Source organism: Mustelus asterias, chromosome 5 (genome assembly GCF_964213995.1).
Source record: "Mustelus asterias chromosome 5, sMusAst1.hap1.1, whole genome shotgun sequence".
NCBI lineage: Eukaryota > Metazoa > Chordata > Chondrichthyes > Carcharhiniformes > Triakidae > Mustelus > Mustelus asterias.
In genome coordinates, this window is record NC_135805.1 from 74,161,201 (window position 1) to 74,181,349 (window position 20,149).

A 20,149-nucleotide genomic window follows, 5' to 3' on the forward strand; every position below is an offset into this window, starting at 1 on the left:
GCGATCCATACTACACTTGATCTTAGCCAAAAGGCGATTTTGTTCAGTTGAACCAGATGTGTGTGTTCTTTCTGTCTGCAAAGAACAGGAATCTAGTGTATTAATGTGTAGTTTCTAGTACACACAAATGCACCACACTGTGAGCCTGACTGATGATGATAAGTTGGTTTGGTGTAATTCTTAGCACACTGAATATTATTCACCAAATGTTGTTCAGTTGCGGAATCATATTTCAGTTTTGCATACATGGGCTGGTTGGGGACAGTCTGTACCTTTCCCATTGTGAAGCTGGGACATGCTGTTTGATGCATTCTGCCAGTCTTTGCAATGTCTTGACCAATCAGGATCAAACTGCCTGGTTTAAATTTTAACAATACTTGGCAGTTAACTGTCAGTCATCAGGTCATTCTCTATGGCAATGCCTCTACCAATCAATCAGAGTCTACTTGCCAACCAATTAACACCACCTTCTCATACAGTAAAGATTGTTGTTTTCCCTTTATCAATATTCTTAGTGTATCCTGATGAATGCAAGATGAAAAACTTCAACATTTCTCTCTTTCAGCAATACTCAAGTTATGTATTACCAAATGACTATTAATATTGTACTTTTTTGATTTAGCTAGTTGGCCTGTACTCCACATGCATAAGTAGATAGTTGAGAATGGATAAATGAACACTTCTTACTAAAGGGAATTTATAACTCTTGTAATAAGGAGTCAGTTTGACCTATGGGAGAAGTGGGCATTAATAGGAAGAGTATGGTAGGAAAACGCCATACTATAATATATGATAACACACTAACTGGAGATCACATGCAATAGAAATAATTCTGCACTTCTGGTTGATTTGCGTAAGTGACTTGAGTTTCCTCTGAGCAAAATCATGCTCCGATAATAATTTGCGAGAGTTCTCATCATATTAGCTTTGGATTTCCAAATAGTTGTTTATTCCCACTTGGGATCCATTGCACCATCTGCTGAAGGTGCCTGCTTTTGTCATGCAGTGCTCATGTAATACCTAAAGCGGTCTCCTTGCGACAGCACACTTTTGCTGCATACAGATTGTACCCCATTGCTCCTAGCTAATACTCCTCAACCCTTCAACAGCATATTCCAAAAGTACTTGGGTTTTACTTTTGTGCCATCAACATGTTCACATTACTATACAGCTGTTGCTCTGGATTCTGGCATCTAAAACTTTCAAATCTCTTCCCCTTCTAGACGTTTTTTTCATATTCTAGCTAGAATGCATCCAGCTCACGATATCTTCTGTTTTTTCCATCCCCTTCTTCCAGGCACACAATCTCTCAAGCCTATTTATTCTTCCAACACTTAATTCCTCATAGTTATTATCTTGTTTCTTCAGTATATCGTCCTGTTACTGGGTTTTAAAAATTCAACTTAATACTAATTGAGATACTGATGTTGAGCCTGCCTTGTTTTGCTCAGTCCCCAGGGCCTTGATCAAGAATCCAGTTAGAATGGCAACACCTGCTCATTTCAGGTATATCTCAGCAGGAACAATGTAATCCAAACGACCATGCACAGCCCAAGTCTGTCATTTTGTACCAGAAGAGAACGCCTTACCATGTGGATCTCATGAGGCATCAGGCAGTGTTGTGGTTTTGCACCGTTCCTCGCCCCTTCAGCTGGCAGGAGAATATTTTTCTGTGCACCTTTCAACAAATTATCCCAGCAATGTATTAGGCCGTTGCCTATCTGCAGTTTCTCTTTCTACCAAATTTATTTCTCTTCTCAAGAATGCAGTGTGTTAGATACAATTTGACAGTCAGTGAATTTCACTCACCCCTTCCTTGTAGCTTATCCAACTAGTCATTCTTAATGTGAGGGATTAGGCAGTGAATTTTTCAGATATTCAATTGGGGAAGGAGCATTGTAGTCAAAATCAATTCTACCTACACACATGCACTTCATCAGGGGACAAAAAACCAGTAGTGAGAAATTACATTGATTTCTGTCTCCCTTACCTGCCACCCTAAAATACAATTGAAATTTCCTGCTCCTCGTAGCAACATCACTGTTGGAAATTATTGTTAGTTCCATTTTTAAAATTGGCTTCCTCTGCATGACTTGGCAGTATGTAGTGCCGACTACACATCTAGTTAAAGTGTCATCTTCTAGCCCTGTTGCCTCCCTGTTGCGTTGGACTTTAACCTGGTGTTGTGAGACTTCTTACTGTCTTTACCCCAGTCCAACGTCGGCCTCTTCACTTGGCAGTGTGTTTTGAGCACCCTGGCACCTGCGTGAGGCTACAGCTTTGGAACCATACGGCTTGGTGACTACTTCTCAGAAACATGTATGTAGCCTTGAGGTCTGTCATTTTTGTACATCTAAATTTGAAGCGGCAGAATGGTGTTCGGTGCAGATGCTTACGGTTCACAATTTGCACCCAGTCCATGTGAAAAATGATACAATTCTATGTTTATGGTGCAGATTTGTATTTTTTTAAATTGCTTTTTCTTCTCCCCCACAACTAAATAAATTTCTGTGTTGTATTTCATTGTTGTTGGCTTCAGGAAGTAGAGGGCAGGTCTACAAAAGGAGTGATTGGAGGGGCCATATTATGGAACACTCGTAGGCAGAGCTGTAAACAAACACTTCTGAAGAGGTGTCTGCCTGTGACCTGGGCTTCTGCCTGTAATTTCAATAACATTTGAGATTCCTTTCTTATGGTGACTTATGTCTGATTTTTATTCAGTTGCCTTGAGGTAATAGGAAGATAACTTTACTTTTAATCCATTGTCTTCATCTTGGAATTAAAGACAGAATCATGATGTCAGGGGAGGAGTGAGTTTGCACACAGTTTATGCTGCCAGGCTTCTCCTCTTGAGCCCTAAAGGTTAAAGGAAAGGGAAGCAAGTGAATGAGAAGTGGTGATTATTGTTCAGCTATCTGCTCATGTTGTTTTATTTAAAATTTAGAATATTTTTGAATGATTCAAGGGTCATTCTGTCTTACTACTAACCATGTCATGGGAGAGGAAGTTGCATGACACTCCCATGATGTCTTCTTGTTCAACTGTTTTAAGTATCAATGGAAGTTTTTTTACCACCAAAATTTGGCTTCATCTCGGTGATATATGATAGAAATTTCTGTGTAAGTATAGAGATCGGACTGAGTAATGTGCATGTGTTGTACCTTAACTGTCACTGGAACATTTGTCAAAGTATCAGTGGTTGATTTTTTTTTAATGGACTGCCATATTCCCAACATTGTACATGCTACTTATGGATGGAAAAGCTTTAGTTAAATTTGTTTTTTGACTTTTCAGGCTGCTTCACGTGACGTCCCCATACGTCTCACTCTGCAGCCTCTCACTAAATCTGCACTGGTAAGTTTGCTGAAAATTGGTGGAAAAACTAAGCTTTGGGGGGAAAGAAAAGTGTTGCTAAATATCTGGACAGGGAGCCAGGATTGTGTAAAATCACCCGTGTCACAATCATGTCAACTGTTCTGTTGACATTGTGTTGTGCAAGTCATTGGCTCATCATCCAGCTGTGCAACAATGATGATTATTTTATTCTCTTTTTAAATCACCCATTTCAATTTTTAAATAAGTGATTTGCTGAAATGCTTCTGAAATTATGAAATGCTTAGACTTGGTATTGATCCTTAGTTGCCACAATGCATGAATGTTGCTGAATTTACACCTAAATAGTTTGGATCAGTCTAGTTTCAGACACACAAACCTAGGAAGACTAAGGCAACCAGAGCTGAAAAAGGTTTCTGCCGTTCTGAGATTTACCTCCTGGTGTTCACAATTGGAATTAAGGGAACTAGTTAGATGTTGGATATACACTACAATAATGTACATTAATATGGCATTTTTATTATAAAATTCATAGCAGATTTAACACGGTTTAATCGATCTGCGTAGAAATAGTTTCCACGTGAGCTTGAAAGGGGCAGGTTGTACAGTTGAGAGTTGTGGTAACATTCACCAAGATAGCAGATTTCAGTAGACCTACTACTTTCCCTGTTTGAGATGTTTGTAAATTTTTTTCTCCTAATACTGTTTGTTAATGGCATAATTAGTAATTCTATTGTTCAGCTGTGGTTGCTTCATAAATTTTGAAAGGAACTATTGAATACAATTAGATTGCTATTACGACATGTAAAAGCTTAACAAGGTTTGGTTTTAAATTTTTTACAGTAAGATACTATCTGAAAACTCAACATAATATTTAGTTGTATAGAACCATTATTTCAAATGGATTTCAATTTCTTGTTTGGTTGACAACTTTGTCTCACTTTGCCCACATTAAAATGTGGGTTGCATTCAATTGCTCAAGCTCTTTGAGGCATGTTGCCAGGATAAAAGTCAATACAGATTGTTGATCAAAAGAAAAGGGATATATCTAGGTGATATGAGATTCTGCTGTGACATGTAAGGTTTTGTAGTAAAAATGGGAAATGTTGGATAAATTCAGGTTTTATTATGTAAGCTTTTGTGTTAACTCGCAGTCCAGCCATATCCCACCATGTCACAATGATCTTTTATTCCTGCTGTCCTACAGGGCATGAATATAGAATGGTTACAGTGCAGAAGGACATCTTCCAGCCTGTCCTATCCATGCTGACACTCTGCAAGAACACGTTGACTGGTTCCACTTGGCCCTTTTCCCTGTAGCCCTGCAATTTTTTTCCCTTCAGCTGTTTACCCATTTCTTTTGAAACGCACTGTTCTGATAGATCACTAGAACATAAGAACTAGGCAGCGCGTGTGTCAATGAGATCATAGTTGGCCTTTTAAAAACCATTTTCCTGCATTATCCTCGAATTCCTTAATGTTTTCAATCTGTAGAAATCTTTCAATCTCAGTCTTGAATATACTCCATGACTGAACCTCCGCAATCCTCTGAGGCAGAGAATTCTAAAAATTCACCACCCTTTTGAGTGAAATTTGTCCTCATCTCAGCCCGAGATGGATAACCTGCCCCTTATTCGGAGACTGTGTCTCATGACCTGTGACTGTTTACCCATTTCTGCAGTCACTCGATTTTATCCTGGATCCTGGCACCAGGGGGCAACTTGCTATCCTGGATTCACAACCGTGATCTCAGAAATGCCTTTCTGTTCTCCTAACTTTAGAATCCCCTAGCACTCTTACTTTCTTAATCCTGCTCTATTTGGGAATGTTACTGGATAAATCAAGCAACAAATTTGGTTGTGATGTGTATTGGATTATCATATGTGCCAATTTATGTCATTCAAAAAACTGATAATTTCAAAATGGCTAACACAGCTCCAACAACGCTGACAGCTCAAACAGCACTGAATAAAAACTGGTCTAAGGATCAATTAAATCCTTGGTGACTCATCGACTTCTGTGTTGTTACTTTGCATTAGTTTTTGGCTGGACTGTTAACCTTTTAATTGGAAAGCAGAAAACTGCGGATGCTGGAAATCTGAAATAAGAACAGGAAGGTTATAAATCTTCAGGTCAAGTAGCAGCTGTGAAGAGAGAAGAGTTAACATTTCAAGTCGATGGCTTGTCACAGATGCGGCCTAGCATACTGAATATTTCCTGTTTTTATTTCTGTCGGCCTTCGACCTTGGCTTGGGTAAAGGAGTGAGGGAGAGAGAGCACTTGGACAGGTTTGCGCTCCCTTCACTGAATGGTTTACTCTTTGTGATGGAGGACTTCCTTTGTATTGTGTTGGATTGAATTGTGCCTTTTTTTTGCAGCTCTGCAAGTGAATTAGTAAAAAGCAGTCCTGACATTGTGAAGCTAAGTAAAGTGGCTTTAAAAAAGTAGCAAGCAGTACTTTGAGAAGACTTGGTGAAAGTTGCAGGTTTTCTTTACATGGGCATAAATAGGGATATTGTGTTCCTTTCGTGAAGAAAATAACTTTTTCTCCCAAGTCTTCTAGTGGCATTGCAGCCTTTCCAGAGCGGTTCTTCTCTGCTCCACAGCATTGAGCAGCAGTGCACCAATTCTCTGACATCAAGCCACACAAAGGGCATGGTTAAATTCATAAAGTGGCCAGCAGGCTTACAGAGCAAGTCTTAAACAAAAAGTTTTTGTTGCTATCTTGTGTACACTCTTGCACATAATATGAAAATATGTTACTGAGCATTTAAGTATGTAAGTGGTTCCTGAATCGGCTGTTTCTCAGGCCCATGTATAGAGGTAGGCTGCTAAAGTTCACTGTCTGCTTTATTAACAGATTGTTGGTAACTATAAAAGCTATAGCCATTTTTTGCAGCCTTTGACAAGATGAAAACTGCTTGCAGATGTGACCCATCTCCATTCTAACACATTGCTGGATAAATCATATAATACATCGCTGGATAAATCATAATCGCATTAGAATTTGGTGTTTAAGTTTATTTAGTGTTACTAGATAATTAACAATGGTTACAAGTACACACTTGCAATATATCAAACTATTTCTGATTAGTTTAAATTGTATAAATTCTTGACCAGCCACAACATGTAGGGTTCAACAGTATGGCTTTGCTGTATCTTGTATGGCTTTTGTTACCTCCACTCATTGCTATGATAACTAGTTTCTTGCACTAGCATATTCGAATTGAACTTCAAGTTTTTTTATTGAACAAGGCTCAAATGAGATCTGGGGTTGAATGATCCTGCTGGGACACAAACTGAGCATTTGTGAGGCACTAAGCGACTTGATAGCCATATCAATGACTCCTATCACTTTCCTAATGTTTGGGAGTAGATTAAAAATACATTTAATTATATCATATTTCCTTTTAGTAGTTGAAAAAAATCTGAATTTCCCTGTTGTTGCTAGATACAGGAAAGGCTACACGCTCCAACAATTCCTTGTGGTATGACAATGTAATTCTGAAGACCTAAGCTTCAGAATGAGCCATGTCCTTAGTTAAAGAATTTCAGTGCATCAGCAACATGGCCTCTACCAGTGTGGAAAATTTTCTCAGGTGTGTCTTGTCTACATAAAGCTGCATAAATCCAATCTGGTATTGTACTTTCAATCTACTCCCAAACATCAAGAAAGTGATAGGAGTCATCGATATTGCTATCAAGTCACTTAGTGCCTCACTAATGTTCAGTTTGTGTTCTATAAGGAGCATTCAGCCCCAGATCTCATTTGAGCCTTGGCCCAAATACGGATATGATCTGATTCCTGCACTTTAGGATCTGGCCTTGTGTTTACATTTTGTGATTGTTAGAGGCTAGTTATTGCAGTACCAGAATGTTACTGTCGGAGTTTCATACTATAAGATTCTATGCTCAACTGCCTTCAGCTGCTTCATTAGTGACCCTACTTTCATCATAAAGACAGAAATGGAGTAGTTTGTTAACAATTAGCAGTTCCTAAGATAAGAAAGTAGTCTATGCCATCACGCAGCAAGACCTGAAAATATTAAACCTTGGGCTGCTGATAAGTGCCAAGTAACACTCAGTGCTACATAAGTGACTGATTGTGGCCATGTCAAACAAGAGTGAGTCTAACCACCACCTAATGACATTCCATGGCATTATCATTGCCAGGGCCCCACCATCAACAAAATGGGAATCACCATTGATCTAAAAACTCAATAGAGCCAGCCAAAGAAATATGTAGATACAAGAGAAGGTCAGAATGTTTGTATTCTGTAGTGAGTAGCTAACTTAGTGGCTTCTCAAAACATTTTCCTAACCAACTACAAGGCATTAATCAAAAGTGTGAAAGAATACTTGTCACTTGCCTTGATGGGTTCTGCTGCAATAATGCTCAAGAAACTCAGCACCATCTAGGATAAAGCAATTGGCTTGATCAGCACCCCTTCAGTCATGAATATCTACCTGCCTCCTCTATATACCCTGGCTGCATGATGCACTGCCAAGGTTTCAAAAAGGACAACAGATGCATGAGAACTCCATCTTGAAATCACATACTATCATTAATTTTTGGGTCATAATCCATTGAACACCTACTTAACAGCCCTGTGGGAACACATATTGCATGAGCTGCAGCAACTTGATGATTAAAGAAATTTGATAAAAGCGCTCAAAACCATTATAGGTCTGGACAGAGTAGATGGAGAGTAACTGCTCTATGGGCAGAAGAATCGAGAACCTGGGCTCTGATTAAAGGTGAAAATTCAAATTGAGCAATGTGGTGCAGGACAGTGCTATCTTGCATCTGCCATTGCAGCAAGGCTGTTTTCAGGTGGGAGATGCATTGAACTCCTCTCTATATGTGATTATACATCAGTGTTTTACAGAATCACAATTGCTACAGCGCAGTTAGGTCATTTGGCCTGTCATATCTGCACCAGCTCTCAGCAATTCACTGAGTTCCATTCCTTGGCCTTCTCCCTGTAACCCTGCACATTCTTCCTTCTTGGATAACAGTTCAAACCCCTTTTCAATGCCTTGATTGAACTTACTTTCACCACACTCTCAGTGCATTCCAGATCCTAACCACTTACTGTGTGAAATTTTTTTTCTTATGTCACTAAGTCTGTGCCTTTTATTTCTTGATCCTTCCAACAATGGGAGCAGTTTCTTTAACCTTTCCAGATCCCTCATGATTTTGAATATATCTCTCATATCTCAACTCAGCCTCCCTTCTCCAAGGAAAAGTCCCCAACTTCTCCAATGTAGCTCTGTAACCAAATTTCCTCATCCTTGGAGCCATTCTCATGAATCTTACCTGCACTCTGTCCAATGCCTTCACATTTTTCCTAAGTGTGGCACCCAGAGCTGGATACAACACTCCAACTGAGCCCAAACTAGTGTAATCTAACATGACCACCTTGTTTTTGTACTGTGTCCTTATAAATAAAGCCCAGAATACTGCATGCCTTACTAACTGCTCAGTCAACCTGCCCTGCCACCTTCAATGACTTTGTGCATATCTTTATAATTAAATTTTGTTCGGCATGGTGGCACAGTGGTTAGCACTGGTGCCCCTCAGCTCCAGAGACCCGGGTTCAATTCTGGCCTTGGGTAATTGTGTGGAGTTTGTGCGTTCTCCCCATGTGGGTTTCCTCCCACATTCCAAGGATGTTGTCAGTCACAGTCAGTTAGATAGATTAGCCGTGGTAAATTTGTGGGATTACAGGGACAGGTTGGTGGAAAGGGCCTGGGTGAGGTACTCTGTCAAGAGGGTTGGTGCTGACTCGATGGGCCAAATGGCCTCCTTCTGCACTGTAGGAATTCTATGAACCTATAATAACTAAATAACTGTCAAGCTTTTTAAAGTAGCTAATTCATATTTAACATTGATTACTCATTGGCTCTTGTAACAGTTAATCCAAGTTGGGGCATAGGAAGATTATAGTAACATTCAGAACTGCAGTATACAGCGGTCTAGTCAGTTTCACCACTGTAGCAGGCAAATGTAAGTAACAATTGATGAAGTGCCATTGTCTTTGTGTGATGGTGAAGCTTCCTGAAAGGATTTAATCACAGATCTTTGTATTTTAACAAGGAGAAGCAATTGTTTAAACTGCTCAAAACAATCAGAGCACTTAACATGGTTTAAGCAGCTTGGTTTATAATTGATGCATATGTTATTGTCAAATGGAATGAACTACCTGCTTGGTAATTATTTAGCACAGTGTAAGTCGTTCTGACTATATATGTAAAATCTGAAAGCTTGCATATCTGCCATGCGTCACAAACATTTGTCTAATGCTGAAAAGAAAGACATTGCGGAAGATCTCATCTTGCATTCAACAGGACAAATACAAGAATACCAATTTTCAAATGCACACAAATTATACTACAGGAGAAAAGGATGCTGATTGGTTGACAATTGCTGATTGGCTCTGGCCAAGGAGTTGCCATGCAGAAAGCAATGGGGAACAAAATGCCCCTATGCCTCTGGACAATTCAAAAAAGATGCAAAGCTTAACCATATTTATTTTTATTTGCAAGTAATGAGACCTTGCATGTGAATGTATGTCACCTCTATCAAGTATAAATGAGTCACATTATGAGCTCACCTAAGTATCTTAAATTGATTGTTCGTGTAGCTTTTTGCACATTCATAATTGTGCAGCAAGTGCTGTCTCATCACAATTATATTTAATAGTGGCGTTTTGTTTTGGGTTTTGCAAGAGTGGGATATTTGAGTACGGTCAGTACTGTGCCTATAATGAGCAGTTGGAGGAACATATTGTTTGTTTTTGACCAGCCATTTGTCTGGCTGGATAGCCTACATACCTGACGTTGCACTGGACACTAAAGTTCATATTCAACATTGTTTAGACAATTAAACACTAGTTTAGTTCTGTTTTATTTTGGAATGCAGTAAGAAGTCTAACAACACCAGGTTAAAGTCCAACATGGACTTGAACCTGGTGTTGTTAGACTTCTTACTGTGTTTACCCCGTCCAACGCCGGCATCTCCACATTATTTTGAAATGAACAGATATTTTGAACCAAAATTGGAGAAACTTATGAACTTGATTATTAAATAATCAGCCTGATTAGAAACTTTGCCATTTGTTTCCTGCAAATTAAAAACAAATTCGATATAGCAAGCTCTTTTTTTGGATGCCTTCTACTAGGGCAACACAAAATGACCCAACACTTTTCATCAGTTTAAGCTGCATTAGTCACACAATCTTGTTAAGATTGCAGCACAAAACAACAGCATGTATTTTTATTTGGTAATGAAGTGCTCATCCTTTTTTTTCTCATTTACTTAACAGGTGCTTTAATTGCAGCCGATTCTATTGATGTGCTGGTTTTCTGACTCACTGAACTTTTCACTTAATATATTGTGACTCCTCTTCTGTGAGCATGTGCTGAAATTCGTACGTGTCCAGAAGTGAAAAACCCATAATGTAATTTAAAGTGTTAAAATATCCAGAAACAAGCTAGCATTTGGGTCACCATTCAATTAATCTAAATAGGAGCCAGAACCTGTGGTGCTCAAATTAAGTGAATAGGTGACTAACTGCTCACTGCCAAATGTGTTAGGTTTTAAACTTAGTTATTTGACACTAAAGCAGGGCCTCATGAATGGAAGATAGAGTAGCATCTTGGCTGGCCTGTCTCACGCTGCCTATTGGCTGATAGTGAACCATGTACGTGTGGGATCAGGTCAGTTCTGCTGTTGGTTACAGAGGGTGTATGACATGGGTATGAATCCTTTTGAAACGGTAGGCCAGAATCAAAAAGTCCAGTGAAGTATCCCTTCAGAGGATCGAGAACCATAAGGTACAGATTTAAGATAATTAGCAAAAGAAGCATTGGAGTCATAAGGAAAATAATTTTCATTAATTGAGCAGTTGGATATGGTGGAGGCAGGCTCAGTTGAGGCTTTCAAATGGGAATTGGCTCATTATCTGAAAAGGAATACTTTGCAGGACTATGGGGAAAAGGTAACGGAGTGGCACAAGGTGAAATGTTTCTTCAGAGGGCCAGGACAGGCACAACAGGCCAGATGCTGCAACCATCCTATGATTCATTGTGATTTCCTATTTCGGGCTTTTTTTCAAGCCACACTAAATGTTTTCATCAAAATAATTAAGTTCCCAAAAGATCAGCTGATACTTTGTCAAAATGTCTGAATGTGTCATATTTTTCAAATAGTTCCTGTCTTTCAGATGTCTTGTAGCCCTGTCTAAACTTTTCCTTTTCAGATAACCCAATTCCCATTTGAAAGCCTCGGCTGTACCTGCTTCCACCACACACTCAGCAGTGCATTCCAGCTTCTAACCGTTCGCTGCATGGAAAAGTGCTTTATGACCTCAATCTTGCTGATTGGCAGTTATTTTTCTTTTAGCCTTGCCTCTGTCTTATTGCTTCTGGTTTTGGTTGCTCCTTTTGTTGTAGGTGGAGGGGACAGGGTGAGAGAAAATGGTGGAGGCACCATCATGTCTTCAGGTTTGAACCAAAAGTGTTGAAGATACCTGAAGTAGATCAAGAAAGGAGCATTGCTCAGAGGTGGAGATTTATGTAGACCCATATATCCTGTTGACAGACAAATTGAGACAAGTGGTTCTCATTACTTTACTCACTTTACTCAAGTTTGGCACTGCTGAGAACAAGAGTGAAATGAAATTTCCAGATTTTGGCCTGTAGGTTGGTAGACTTAACAATTTTAAGTCACTTCAATTTGAAAAGTTGAATAGTTAACTGTAACCTGTTTGTGCGGTAGCAGATACCAAATTCAGCTCATTGAAACTCATCCTGTAGTAGATTAACTCTTCCATTTATACAGCTAACAATGACAATTTAATATGTGCTGTTACTCTCGTTACACATAGGAGACTGATGCTTTTACAGGGCAGTGTGAATTTACCAGGCATTGCAATGCGGCTTTTAAATGGCTTTTATTTCTGCTGCAGAAAAAGATGCACTGAAATGTCAATCACTGCTTACACTGTTCTAGTTTTTTTTGATGCATGTCTAAGCCAAAATCTTCCATTTAAAATTAAAATACTGTACATTTCTCTGTGTCAAGTATGAAATGGAGTACATGTCTTTAATCTATTGTGGATAGATGCATTCTTTTAATGTTAATGATTTGTGTGGCTTACTGGAGGAATGTATCGTAAATGCTGACTTTCTATTTGCCTCCAGTAAGATTTGAGAAAGAGAATTGTCCTACGTTTGTAAGAGGGGAACTGATGGCTAGTGACAGCACAGCTATTTGGCAAGGTGACCTTGTTTTTTCACAGCCAAAAGTGTAAGTTCAAAGTTGAATGGCCCACTATGACAGGGCAGAAGTCAACAATTAATGAAGGAACTGAATGTGCAGTTTATTCTGAGTTAGAATCAGCAGTAATGTTGAGTTTAAATCCACTCAGGATTATGCCATTATATTGGGCTTGTTTACAGAAATGTCACTTAGCTGAATATTTTGTAAGCAAGAATTAATCAGATGTGTAGGCCATGTTATTTAAGCTTAAGTTACTGTTGTGGAGAACAGTGCTGCATTTGATGTTTGTTTGCCAGGAATTCCTCTGAGTCACCATGTAGTGGGTTAAAGCTCCAACTTAAGGGCAATGCACAAAATCTAGGTTGATGTTTTTTGACTGGTAGTACTATATTGTTGGAGGTGCTGACTTTCAAATGAGACATTAACTTGCGTTCTATTGTGTAAAAGATTCTGTGCACTGTTTGAAGAAAAACAGTGGAATTCTCATGTCCTGATTAAATGGTTGGACAAAGAGAAGAATATTCCAGTCAGTTGGCAGGATGTGACTAGTGATGAGCCATGGAAACTGTAGTGGGCCCTCAGCTTTTCCTTATTTATTAATGACTTGGATGGAAGAATAGTGTTTTATACCTAATTTTACTGAAGACACCAAGTAAAGGTGACACAGCAAATAGTATAGCTGGGAGCAGACAGTTACAAAGAGACATTGATAACTGAATGGGCAAAACTATTTTGATGTGTTTTCAAGGTGAGGGAGTGCAAAGTCATTCCCTTGGGGCTGAAAAAAGATAGGTCAGACTTTTCTAAATGGTGAAGAGCTAAGAACTGTGGAGGACCAGGGAGATTTAGAAGTCCATTACAGAAATCTCTCAAAACTAATGGACGAGTACAAAAGCAATTAAAATGATTAAATTATTGGATTTCAAGTTGGTTAGAATACAGAACATTGGTAGTTCTGCTGCAGTTATGTAAAACTCTGGTTAGACCAATCGTGGTGTCTTGTGCAAAGTTCTGGCACTGCACATAGAAGGATATATTGGTCTAGAGGGAGTGAAGCACAGGTTCACCAGAATGATATTGGGACTAAAAGGGTTGAATCCTGAGGATAAGTTGCATGGACTGGGCTTGCATTCCCTCGAGTATAGAAAATTAATACGTGATGTAATTGAGGTATTTAAGATTGGTAAACGCTTTTGACAGGTAGGTAGAGGGAAATTATTTTCTTGGGTGCACTAAGTTCAGAATAAGAATGTATAAACTGAAAATTAGGCCATTTAGTGGTGATGTCAACAAGCATTATTTCTCTCACAAGGTAGGTGAAATATAGAACCTAACAAAATTGTGTAAGCCAGTTTCAAATGTGAGATTGATAAAATTTTGTTAGACAGGTACATGGAAGGATATTCACACGTGCTGCCTGTTTCTTATTCGGAATCAGTTCTGGCCTTCACACAATGAATCATAGCTTTCATAATTGGTAAAATTTCTGTGTATCCAAGTTTCACTTAACTTTTTAACAAATATTCATTAATCTTATACTTAAGGCTGAAGAAAAAAACAAAGCAACTGAAACAGAAGGAAGAAGAAACTTCAGGTTGCAAGGCTGATAAACTGTCTCTCAAAATACAAGCTGGTCAAGATGTTTCCAAAGAAAGCTTCAATATAACTTCACTACATTTGGTTGATCACGAAAAGGTTATGGATAATTCAAAAAGTTCTTTGAGAACAGGGGACAATACTGCCGAAAACAATAAAAGAAAAACTGCTGAAAGGAAAGAAATCCGACGTGCAGAGCTCAAGAATTTTTACTTGTCTGGTAAGTAACTGCAGAGGATCTTGGCTCACGTTTGATAGTCAAAATATTTCTTTATCTAGTTGAAGTTGCATGATGGAAAAGTATTCATGGTAGCATTGCAAATTAATTATTTTTGCTAGCTTTATTTGTAGAGTTAGAAAGGTTTGCAAGTAGATGTATGCTTTTCTCTCACTAACAGCTGATTGGCATCTGACTAATTCAAAACCTTTAAGTGATCAACTAATAGAAACTAATCTCATTTTCCAGCACTTGGTCTATAGCCTACTATGCCTTGGTGATTTAAATGCTCGTCCAGATGCTTCCTAAATGTTGCACCCTCTCGGGCAGCACAGTCCATATTTCCATCACCCTCTGGGTGAAAAATAATTTCCTCAGTTCTCCTCTAAACCACTTACTACTCAGCTTATAAATATGCCCTCTGGTCTTAGGCATTACAATCTACCTTATTTATGTGTCTCATAATTTTGCATACCTCTACCAAATCCCCGCTCAGCCTCCTCTGCATCAGGGAAAACAAACCCACCCTATCCAGTTTCTTCACCATAGTTAAAACTTGCCATCCCAGGCAACATCCTGGTGAATTTCCTCACCCTCTCCAGTGCAATCAAGTCCTTCAGAGAGTCTGGCGACCAGAACTGTACATGTTTTTTTTCAGCTGTAGCCTAACCAATGTTTTATAAAGTTGTACCTAGACCTCCCTGCTCATACATTCAATGTCCTGGCTAATGAAGGCAAGGACTCTGTATACCTTTTTCACCATCCTACCTACCTGTGCTGCCACCTTCAGGGATCTATGCACTTGTACACGAAGGTCCTTTTGTTCCTCAATACTCCCTCGGAACCCACTGTTCGTTGTTTATATTCTGCCCTTTTTAAATCTCCCAAAATGCATCACCTTACGTTTATTAGGATTAAATTCCATCTGCCATTGCTCTGCCCACTGTACCAACTGATCAATATCTGTCTAAAGCCTAGGGCTATCCACACTACCAGTTTTTGTGTCATCTGCAAACTTACTAATTATACCTTCTACATGCGCATTCAAGTAAATGTAAATAAACAGCAAGGCTGCCAGCACCAATCCCTGTGTTACACCACTGGTCACAGGCTTCCAATCACAAAAGCAACCTTCCACCATCATTCCTTCATCATCCCATGCCAATTTTGCATCCAACTTGCCTTGAATCCCATGGGCTCTAACCTTTTGGACCAATCTTCAAGTGGGACCTTGTCAAAGGCCTTACTGAAGTCCATATAAACCACATCAAATGAGTACCCTCATCAATATATTTATTTACCTTTTCAAAAAACTCCATTAACTTAGACAGAATCTCCCACCATCAAATCATGCTAACTATTCCTGATCAATCCTTGCTTTTTCAAGTGTTGATTAATCCTGTCCCTCAGAATTTTTAACAATTGTTTTCCTACCACTGACATTAACTGGCCTGTAATTACCTGGCTTATCCCTGCTGCTCTTCTGGAATAAAGATGCCATGTTAACTATCCTCCAGTCATCTGGCACTTAACCCGTGGCCAGCGAAGATTTAAATCTCTTTGTCAGGCCCCTTCGATCTCCTCCTTTGCTCCCCATAGCAGCCTGGGATATATCTCAGGGAATTGGGGAATTATGCACCTTTATGCCCATTAAAACATCTAATACCTCATCCTTATTAATCTTAACATGTTCTAGAACTTCACCGTCCCAACTGAAATCTCCAGCTACGATGTCTTTCTCAGTGAATATAGATGAAAAATATTCATATAAGACCTCGCCCACATCGTCTGGCTTCATGCACAGATTGCCCCTTTGGTCTCTAATGGGCTCCAGTCTTTCCCTGGTTATCCTCTTGCACTTAATATACTTACCAGTGATATTTCGTGCCCCCCCATACCGTCCTAATTTCCTTTTTGAGCTCACCCCTACACTCACTATACTCCTGAAGGACCTTCCTTGTTTTTGGCGCTTTATGCTTTTTTTTTATCAAACCCTCAATATCCCTTGACATCCAGGTTTCCCTGGACTTGTCGCCCTTGCCCTTCACTCTAAAAGGAACACATAGGCCTTGAACCTCGATTTCGCATTTTAAAAAATTGCTCGCCCACTGACACTTCAATCACTTATCTGGCTTCATTCCCTAGGATTCGGTCCAACACTGCCCTTCCCTAGCAGGACTAGCCACGTACTGGCATTAAAAACTCTCCTGGATGCGCTTCTAATATTCCACTCAATCTAACCCTTTCACACTAAGGCAATTTCAGTTAACATTAGCAAAGTTGAAATCCCCTACTACTATAACCCATTTCTCTTGCACCTTTCTGATTTACCTCCATATCTGCTTCTCTATCTCCCCTTGACTGTTGGGAGGCCTTTAGTATAAAGGCTCCCCCCTCCACCTGAAACTTCTATACCCTGGAATGTTGAGTTGCCAGTCGTGCCCTTCTTTCAACTATGTCTCAGTGATTGCAATGATATTGAATTTCCACATGCTGATCAATGCTCTAAGTTCATCTGCCTTACCAGACAGGCTCCTTGCATTGAAATAGAAGCAATTTATCTTCCAATCCTACCATATGTCCCAAGATCGGTAGGTTAGATGGATTAGCCATGGAAAATGTGTGGGGTAAAAGAGAGAGGGCAGGGGAGATCGCTTGAGTAAGATATTCTGTCAGAGTAGGTGCAGACCCAATGAGCCAAATGGCCTCCTCTTCACTGTAGGGATTCTATGATGTGCCTTATCATGCCCATGCCTTTCCTGCCTGCTGGACTGACCTAGTTTTCCTTCTATATTTGGCTGAACCTCTCCCAACTGTACAGCTACTCTGTGTCGCATCCCCCTGCTAAATTAGTTTAATGGTATACCATTGTTGTTGGATTTGGATGGTTTGGAGACCAGTTACCACTGATGTCCCACATGTCCTGGTGTTAGGATCGTTCTTCTTTATTAGTTTCATTAATGACTTGGAGGCAGATGTTGGGAATATTCAACAAATGAGTGAACGATACAAAGCTGTGTGTAATTGTTAGATTGTGTAGTGTGCGCAAGTGTACTGCAGATATATCTCTGATTAATTGAGGAAATGGATCCTCAAAATATCCATTTTAGCTAAGTGTCATATTATGCAAGTGGACAAGTCTAACGCTAAATATACATATACTTACCATGAATGGAATTGAAGCATGTGGTCAGTACATCATTCTTTAAAGGTTCACAAATGATTTGTTTGCTTTTCTGGGATTCCGTAGGGGCTAAATGTAAATCATGATGAACTGTTTCACTTTGTTCGGAGCAGTAGAATCAGAAAACACCATCTGTACTTAGAGGGCAATAACTTCAGAACTCATCTGTGGAAGGAATGGAAGCAATTTTATTGTGTAGGAACATGATTTTTAAGTTGTTTCATGGGGTGTGGGTGTCGCTGCTGAGGCTGGCATTTGTTGTCTATTGCTAATTACGCTTGAAGTTGGTGGTGAGCCATCTTTTTAAGCTGCTGCAGTTCCTTTGGTGTATGTACACCCACAGAATGGAGTTGCAGCATTTTGATCCAATGACGGTGAAGGAATGGCAATATCACTTTGAGGGAAACTTGCAGGTGGTGACCTTCTCATGTATTTATTGTCATTGTCTTTCAAGGAGGTTGTGGGTTTGGAAGGTACTGTTGAAGGATCCTTGGTGAATTGCTGCAGGTAGTACACACTTCTGCCTCTCTGCACTGGTGGTAGAGTGAGTGAATGTTGAAGATGTTTAAAACCGGGGAAGTTGAAAGTACATTGGGAAGCTGACTGCAGCTCTCCAACTTCTGCATTTAACCCCAATGTGTTCAGCTATCTGAGAGCAATCCCTTCAGGAAGCATGTTGTGAATCGCATGAACAGTAACATGGCCTTTGTGATTTAATTGTGGATCCATGGCTTTTCCTGGAACTTGTCAGTAAAAGCAAGATGAGCACACAGCTGTAATTAAGGGGTTGAAGACAAGAATGGAAAAAGATGTCAGTCAGTACTGAACACAGCTGCTCTCTATGCCGTTTGTATGAAAGATTTTGTTCATGCTACTTGTGTTGAGTGATAACTGTGACAGCTTTCAATGTTAGGATTTCTATGGATCTTTGATCCATCAGATCACTCTGTTTGATTTGATTTATTATTGTCACATGTATTAACATACAGTGAAAAGTATTGTTTCTTGCGCGCGATACAGACAAAACATACCGTTCATAGAGAAGGAAACGAGAGAGTGCAGAATGTATTGTTATAGTCATGGCTTGGGTGTAGAGGAAGATCAACTTAATGCAAGGTAAGTCCATTCAAAAGTCTGACAGCAGCAGGGAAGAACTGTTCTTGAGATGGTTGGTACGTGACCTCAGACTTTTGTATCCTTTTCCGAAGGAAGAAGGTGGAAGAGAGAATGTCCAGGGTACGTGGGATCCTTATTTATGCTGGCTGCTTTGCCGAGGCAGCGGGAAGTGTAGACAGAGTCAGTGGATGGGAGGTTGGTTTGTGTGATGGATTGGGCTACATTCACGACCTTTTGTAGTTCCTTGAGGTCTTGGGCAAAGCAGGAGCCACACCAAGTTGTGAAAGAACCAGAAAGAATGCTTTCTATGGTGCATCTGTAAAAGTTGGTGAGACTCCTCCTCCTTCTGAGAAAGTAGAGGCATTGGTGGGCTTTGTTAACTATAGTGTCAGCATTGGGGGGACCAGGACAGATTGTTGATCATCTGGACATCTAAAAACTTGAAGCTCTCGATCCTTTCTACTTCGTCCCCATTGATGTAGACAGGAGCATGTTTGCTGCTTATGCGGTGTTGGTACTTCATGAGAACCAAGATGACCCAGTATGAGCAAGAGCAGCACCAGCTGGAACAGTGCTTACACATCTGCCACCTCACAGGTAAGAAGGAATCAGCAGAGATGGAACTTGCTGAAGGCTATATCTGGTACACAGGTCAACAGGCAGAGGATGAACTTTCTTGACATATCAGGACACCAGTGCCTCAGGAGACTCAGTCTCGTAAGGCGGTGACAAACATTTGCAATCTGCTTGAACAAGACCTGCTGCCAAATTACCCTATTGACTAAGTCACCACCCTCAGCTTGTCTTTGGTTCCTTCCATGATGCTACTGAGAATATTTGCAGGAACTTGCAGGTTATGCACACAAATTTGTAAGACAGGTGATGGCTTGTTTGCCAGGGTAAACAATTATGTCAACTTTGCTTGCGATAATGCCAGTCGGGGGTGAGCTTGCTTCCCGTAGGTATTGGGGCCATTGACAGCACATGTTGCAATTAGGGCACTCTTAAATCATCCAGGATAATTCGTAAACCACGAGGGCTTCCACTCATGTGCAGCTAGTATACAACAAAGGATCTTTATATAGGTGTGTGAGAGGTTCCTGAGAGACTGATATTAGCTGTTGTTTCATGCAGGTAAGATGGATGTTTTCCCTGATTTGGGAGCCTAGAACCAGGAGGCACACTTTCAAAATAAAGGGAAGCCATTTAGGACCGAGATGAGGAGAATATGTTTTTACTTGAGGGAACCTGAACAGCAAGCCAGTAAGTGTAGGGACTGGGGGGGGAAAGTGAGACGGGGATAAACATATAGTGCAGAGTAAGAGCAGGCAAGAAGTATAACGGGTAAGACAGATGAATTGAGAGCCTGAATTACTGCATGAAATTATGTTATTGTGATTACGGAGATATGGTTAAA

General features: G+C 40.0%; 1 protein-coding gene across 5 annotated transcripts in view; it reads left to right on the plus strand.

Moving 5' to 3' along the window:
• The window catches only part of LOC144493612 (nuclear receptor coactivator 7-like), a 92,059-nt gene that overhangs the window by 26,705 nt on the left and 45,205 nt on the right, over nucleotides 1–20,149 (plus strand). For 3 of the 5 annotated variants that reach the window (XM_078212816.1, XM_078212817.1, XM_078212818.1), the window contains exon 3: nucleotides 14,164–14,435. In XM_078212816.1, the coding sequence (XP_078068942.1) occupies nucleotides 14,164–14,435 (272 nt within the window). Of the gene's footprint in view, nucleotides 1–3,294; nucleotides 3,355–14,163; nucleotides 14,436–20,149 lie in introns of all 5 variants that reach the window. The other 2 variants (XM_078212814.1, XM_078212815.1) reach the window with 1 other exon arrangement.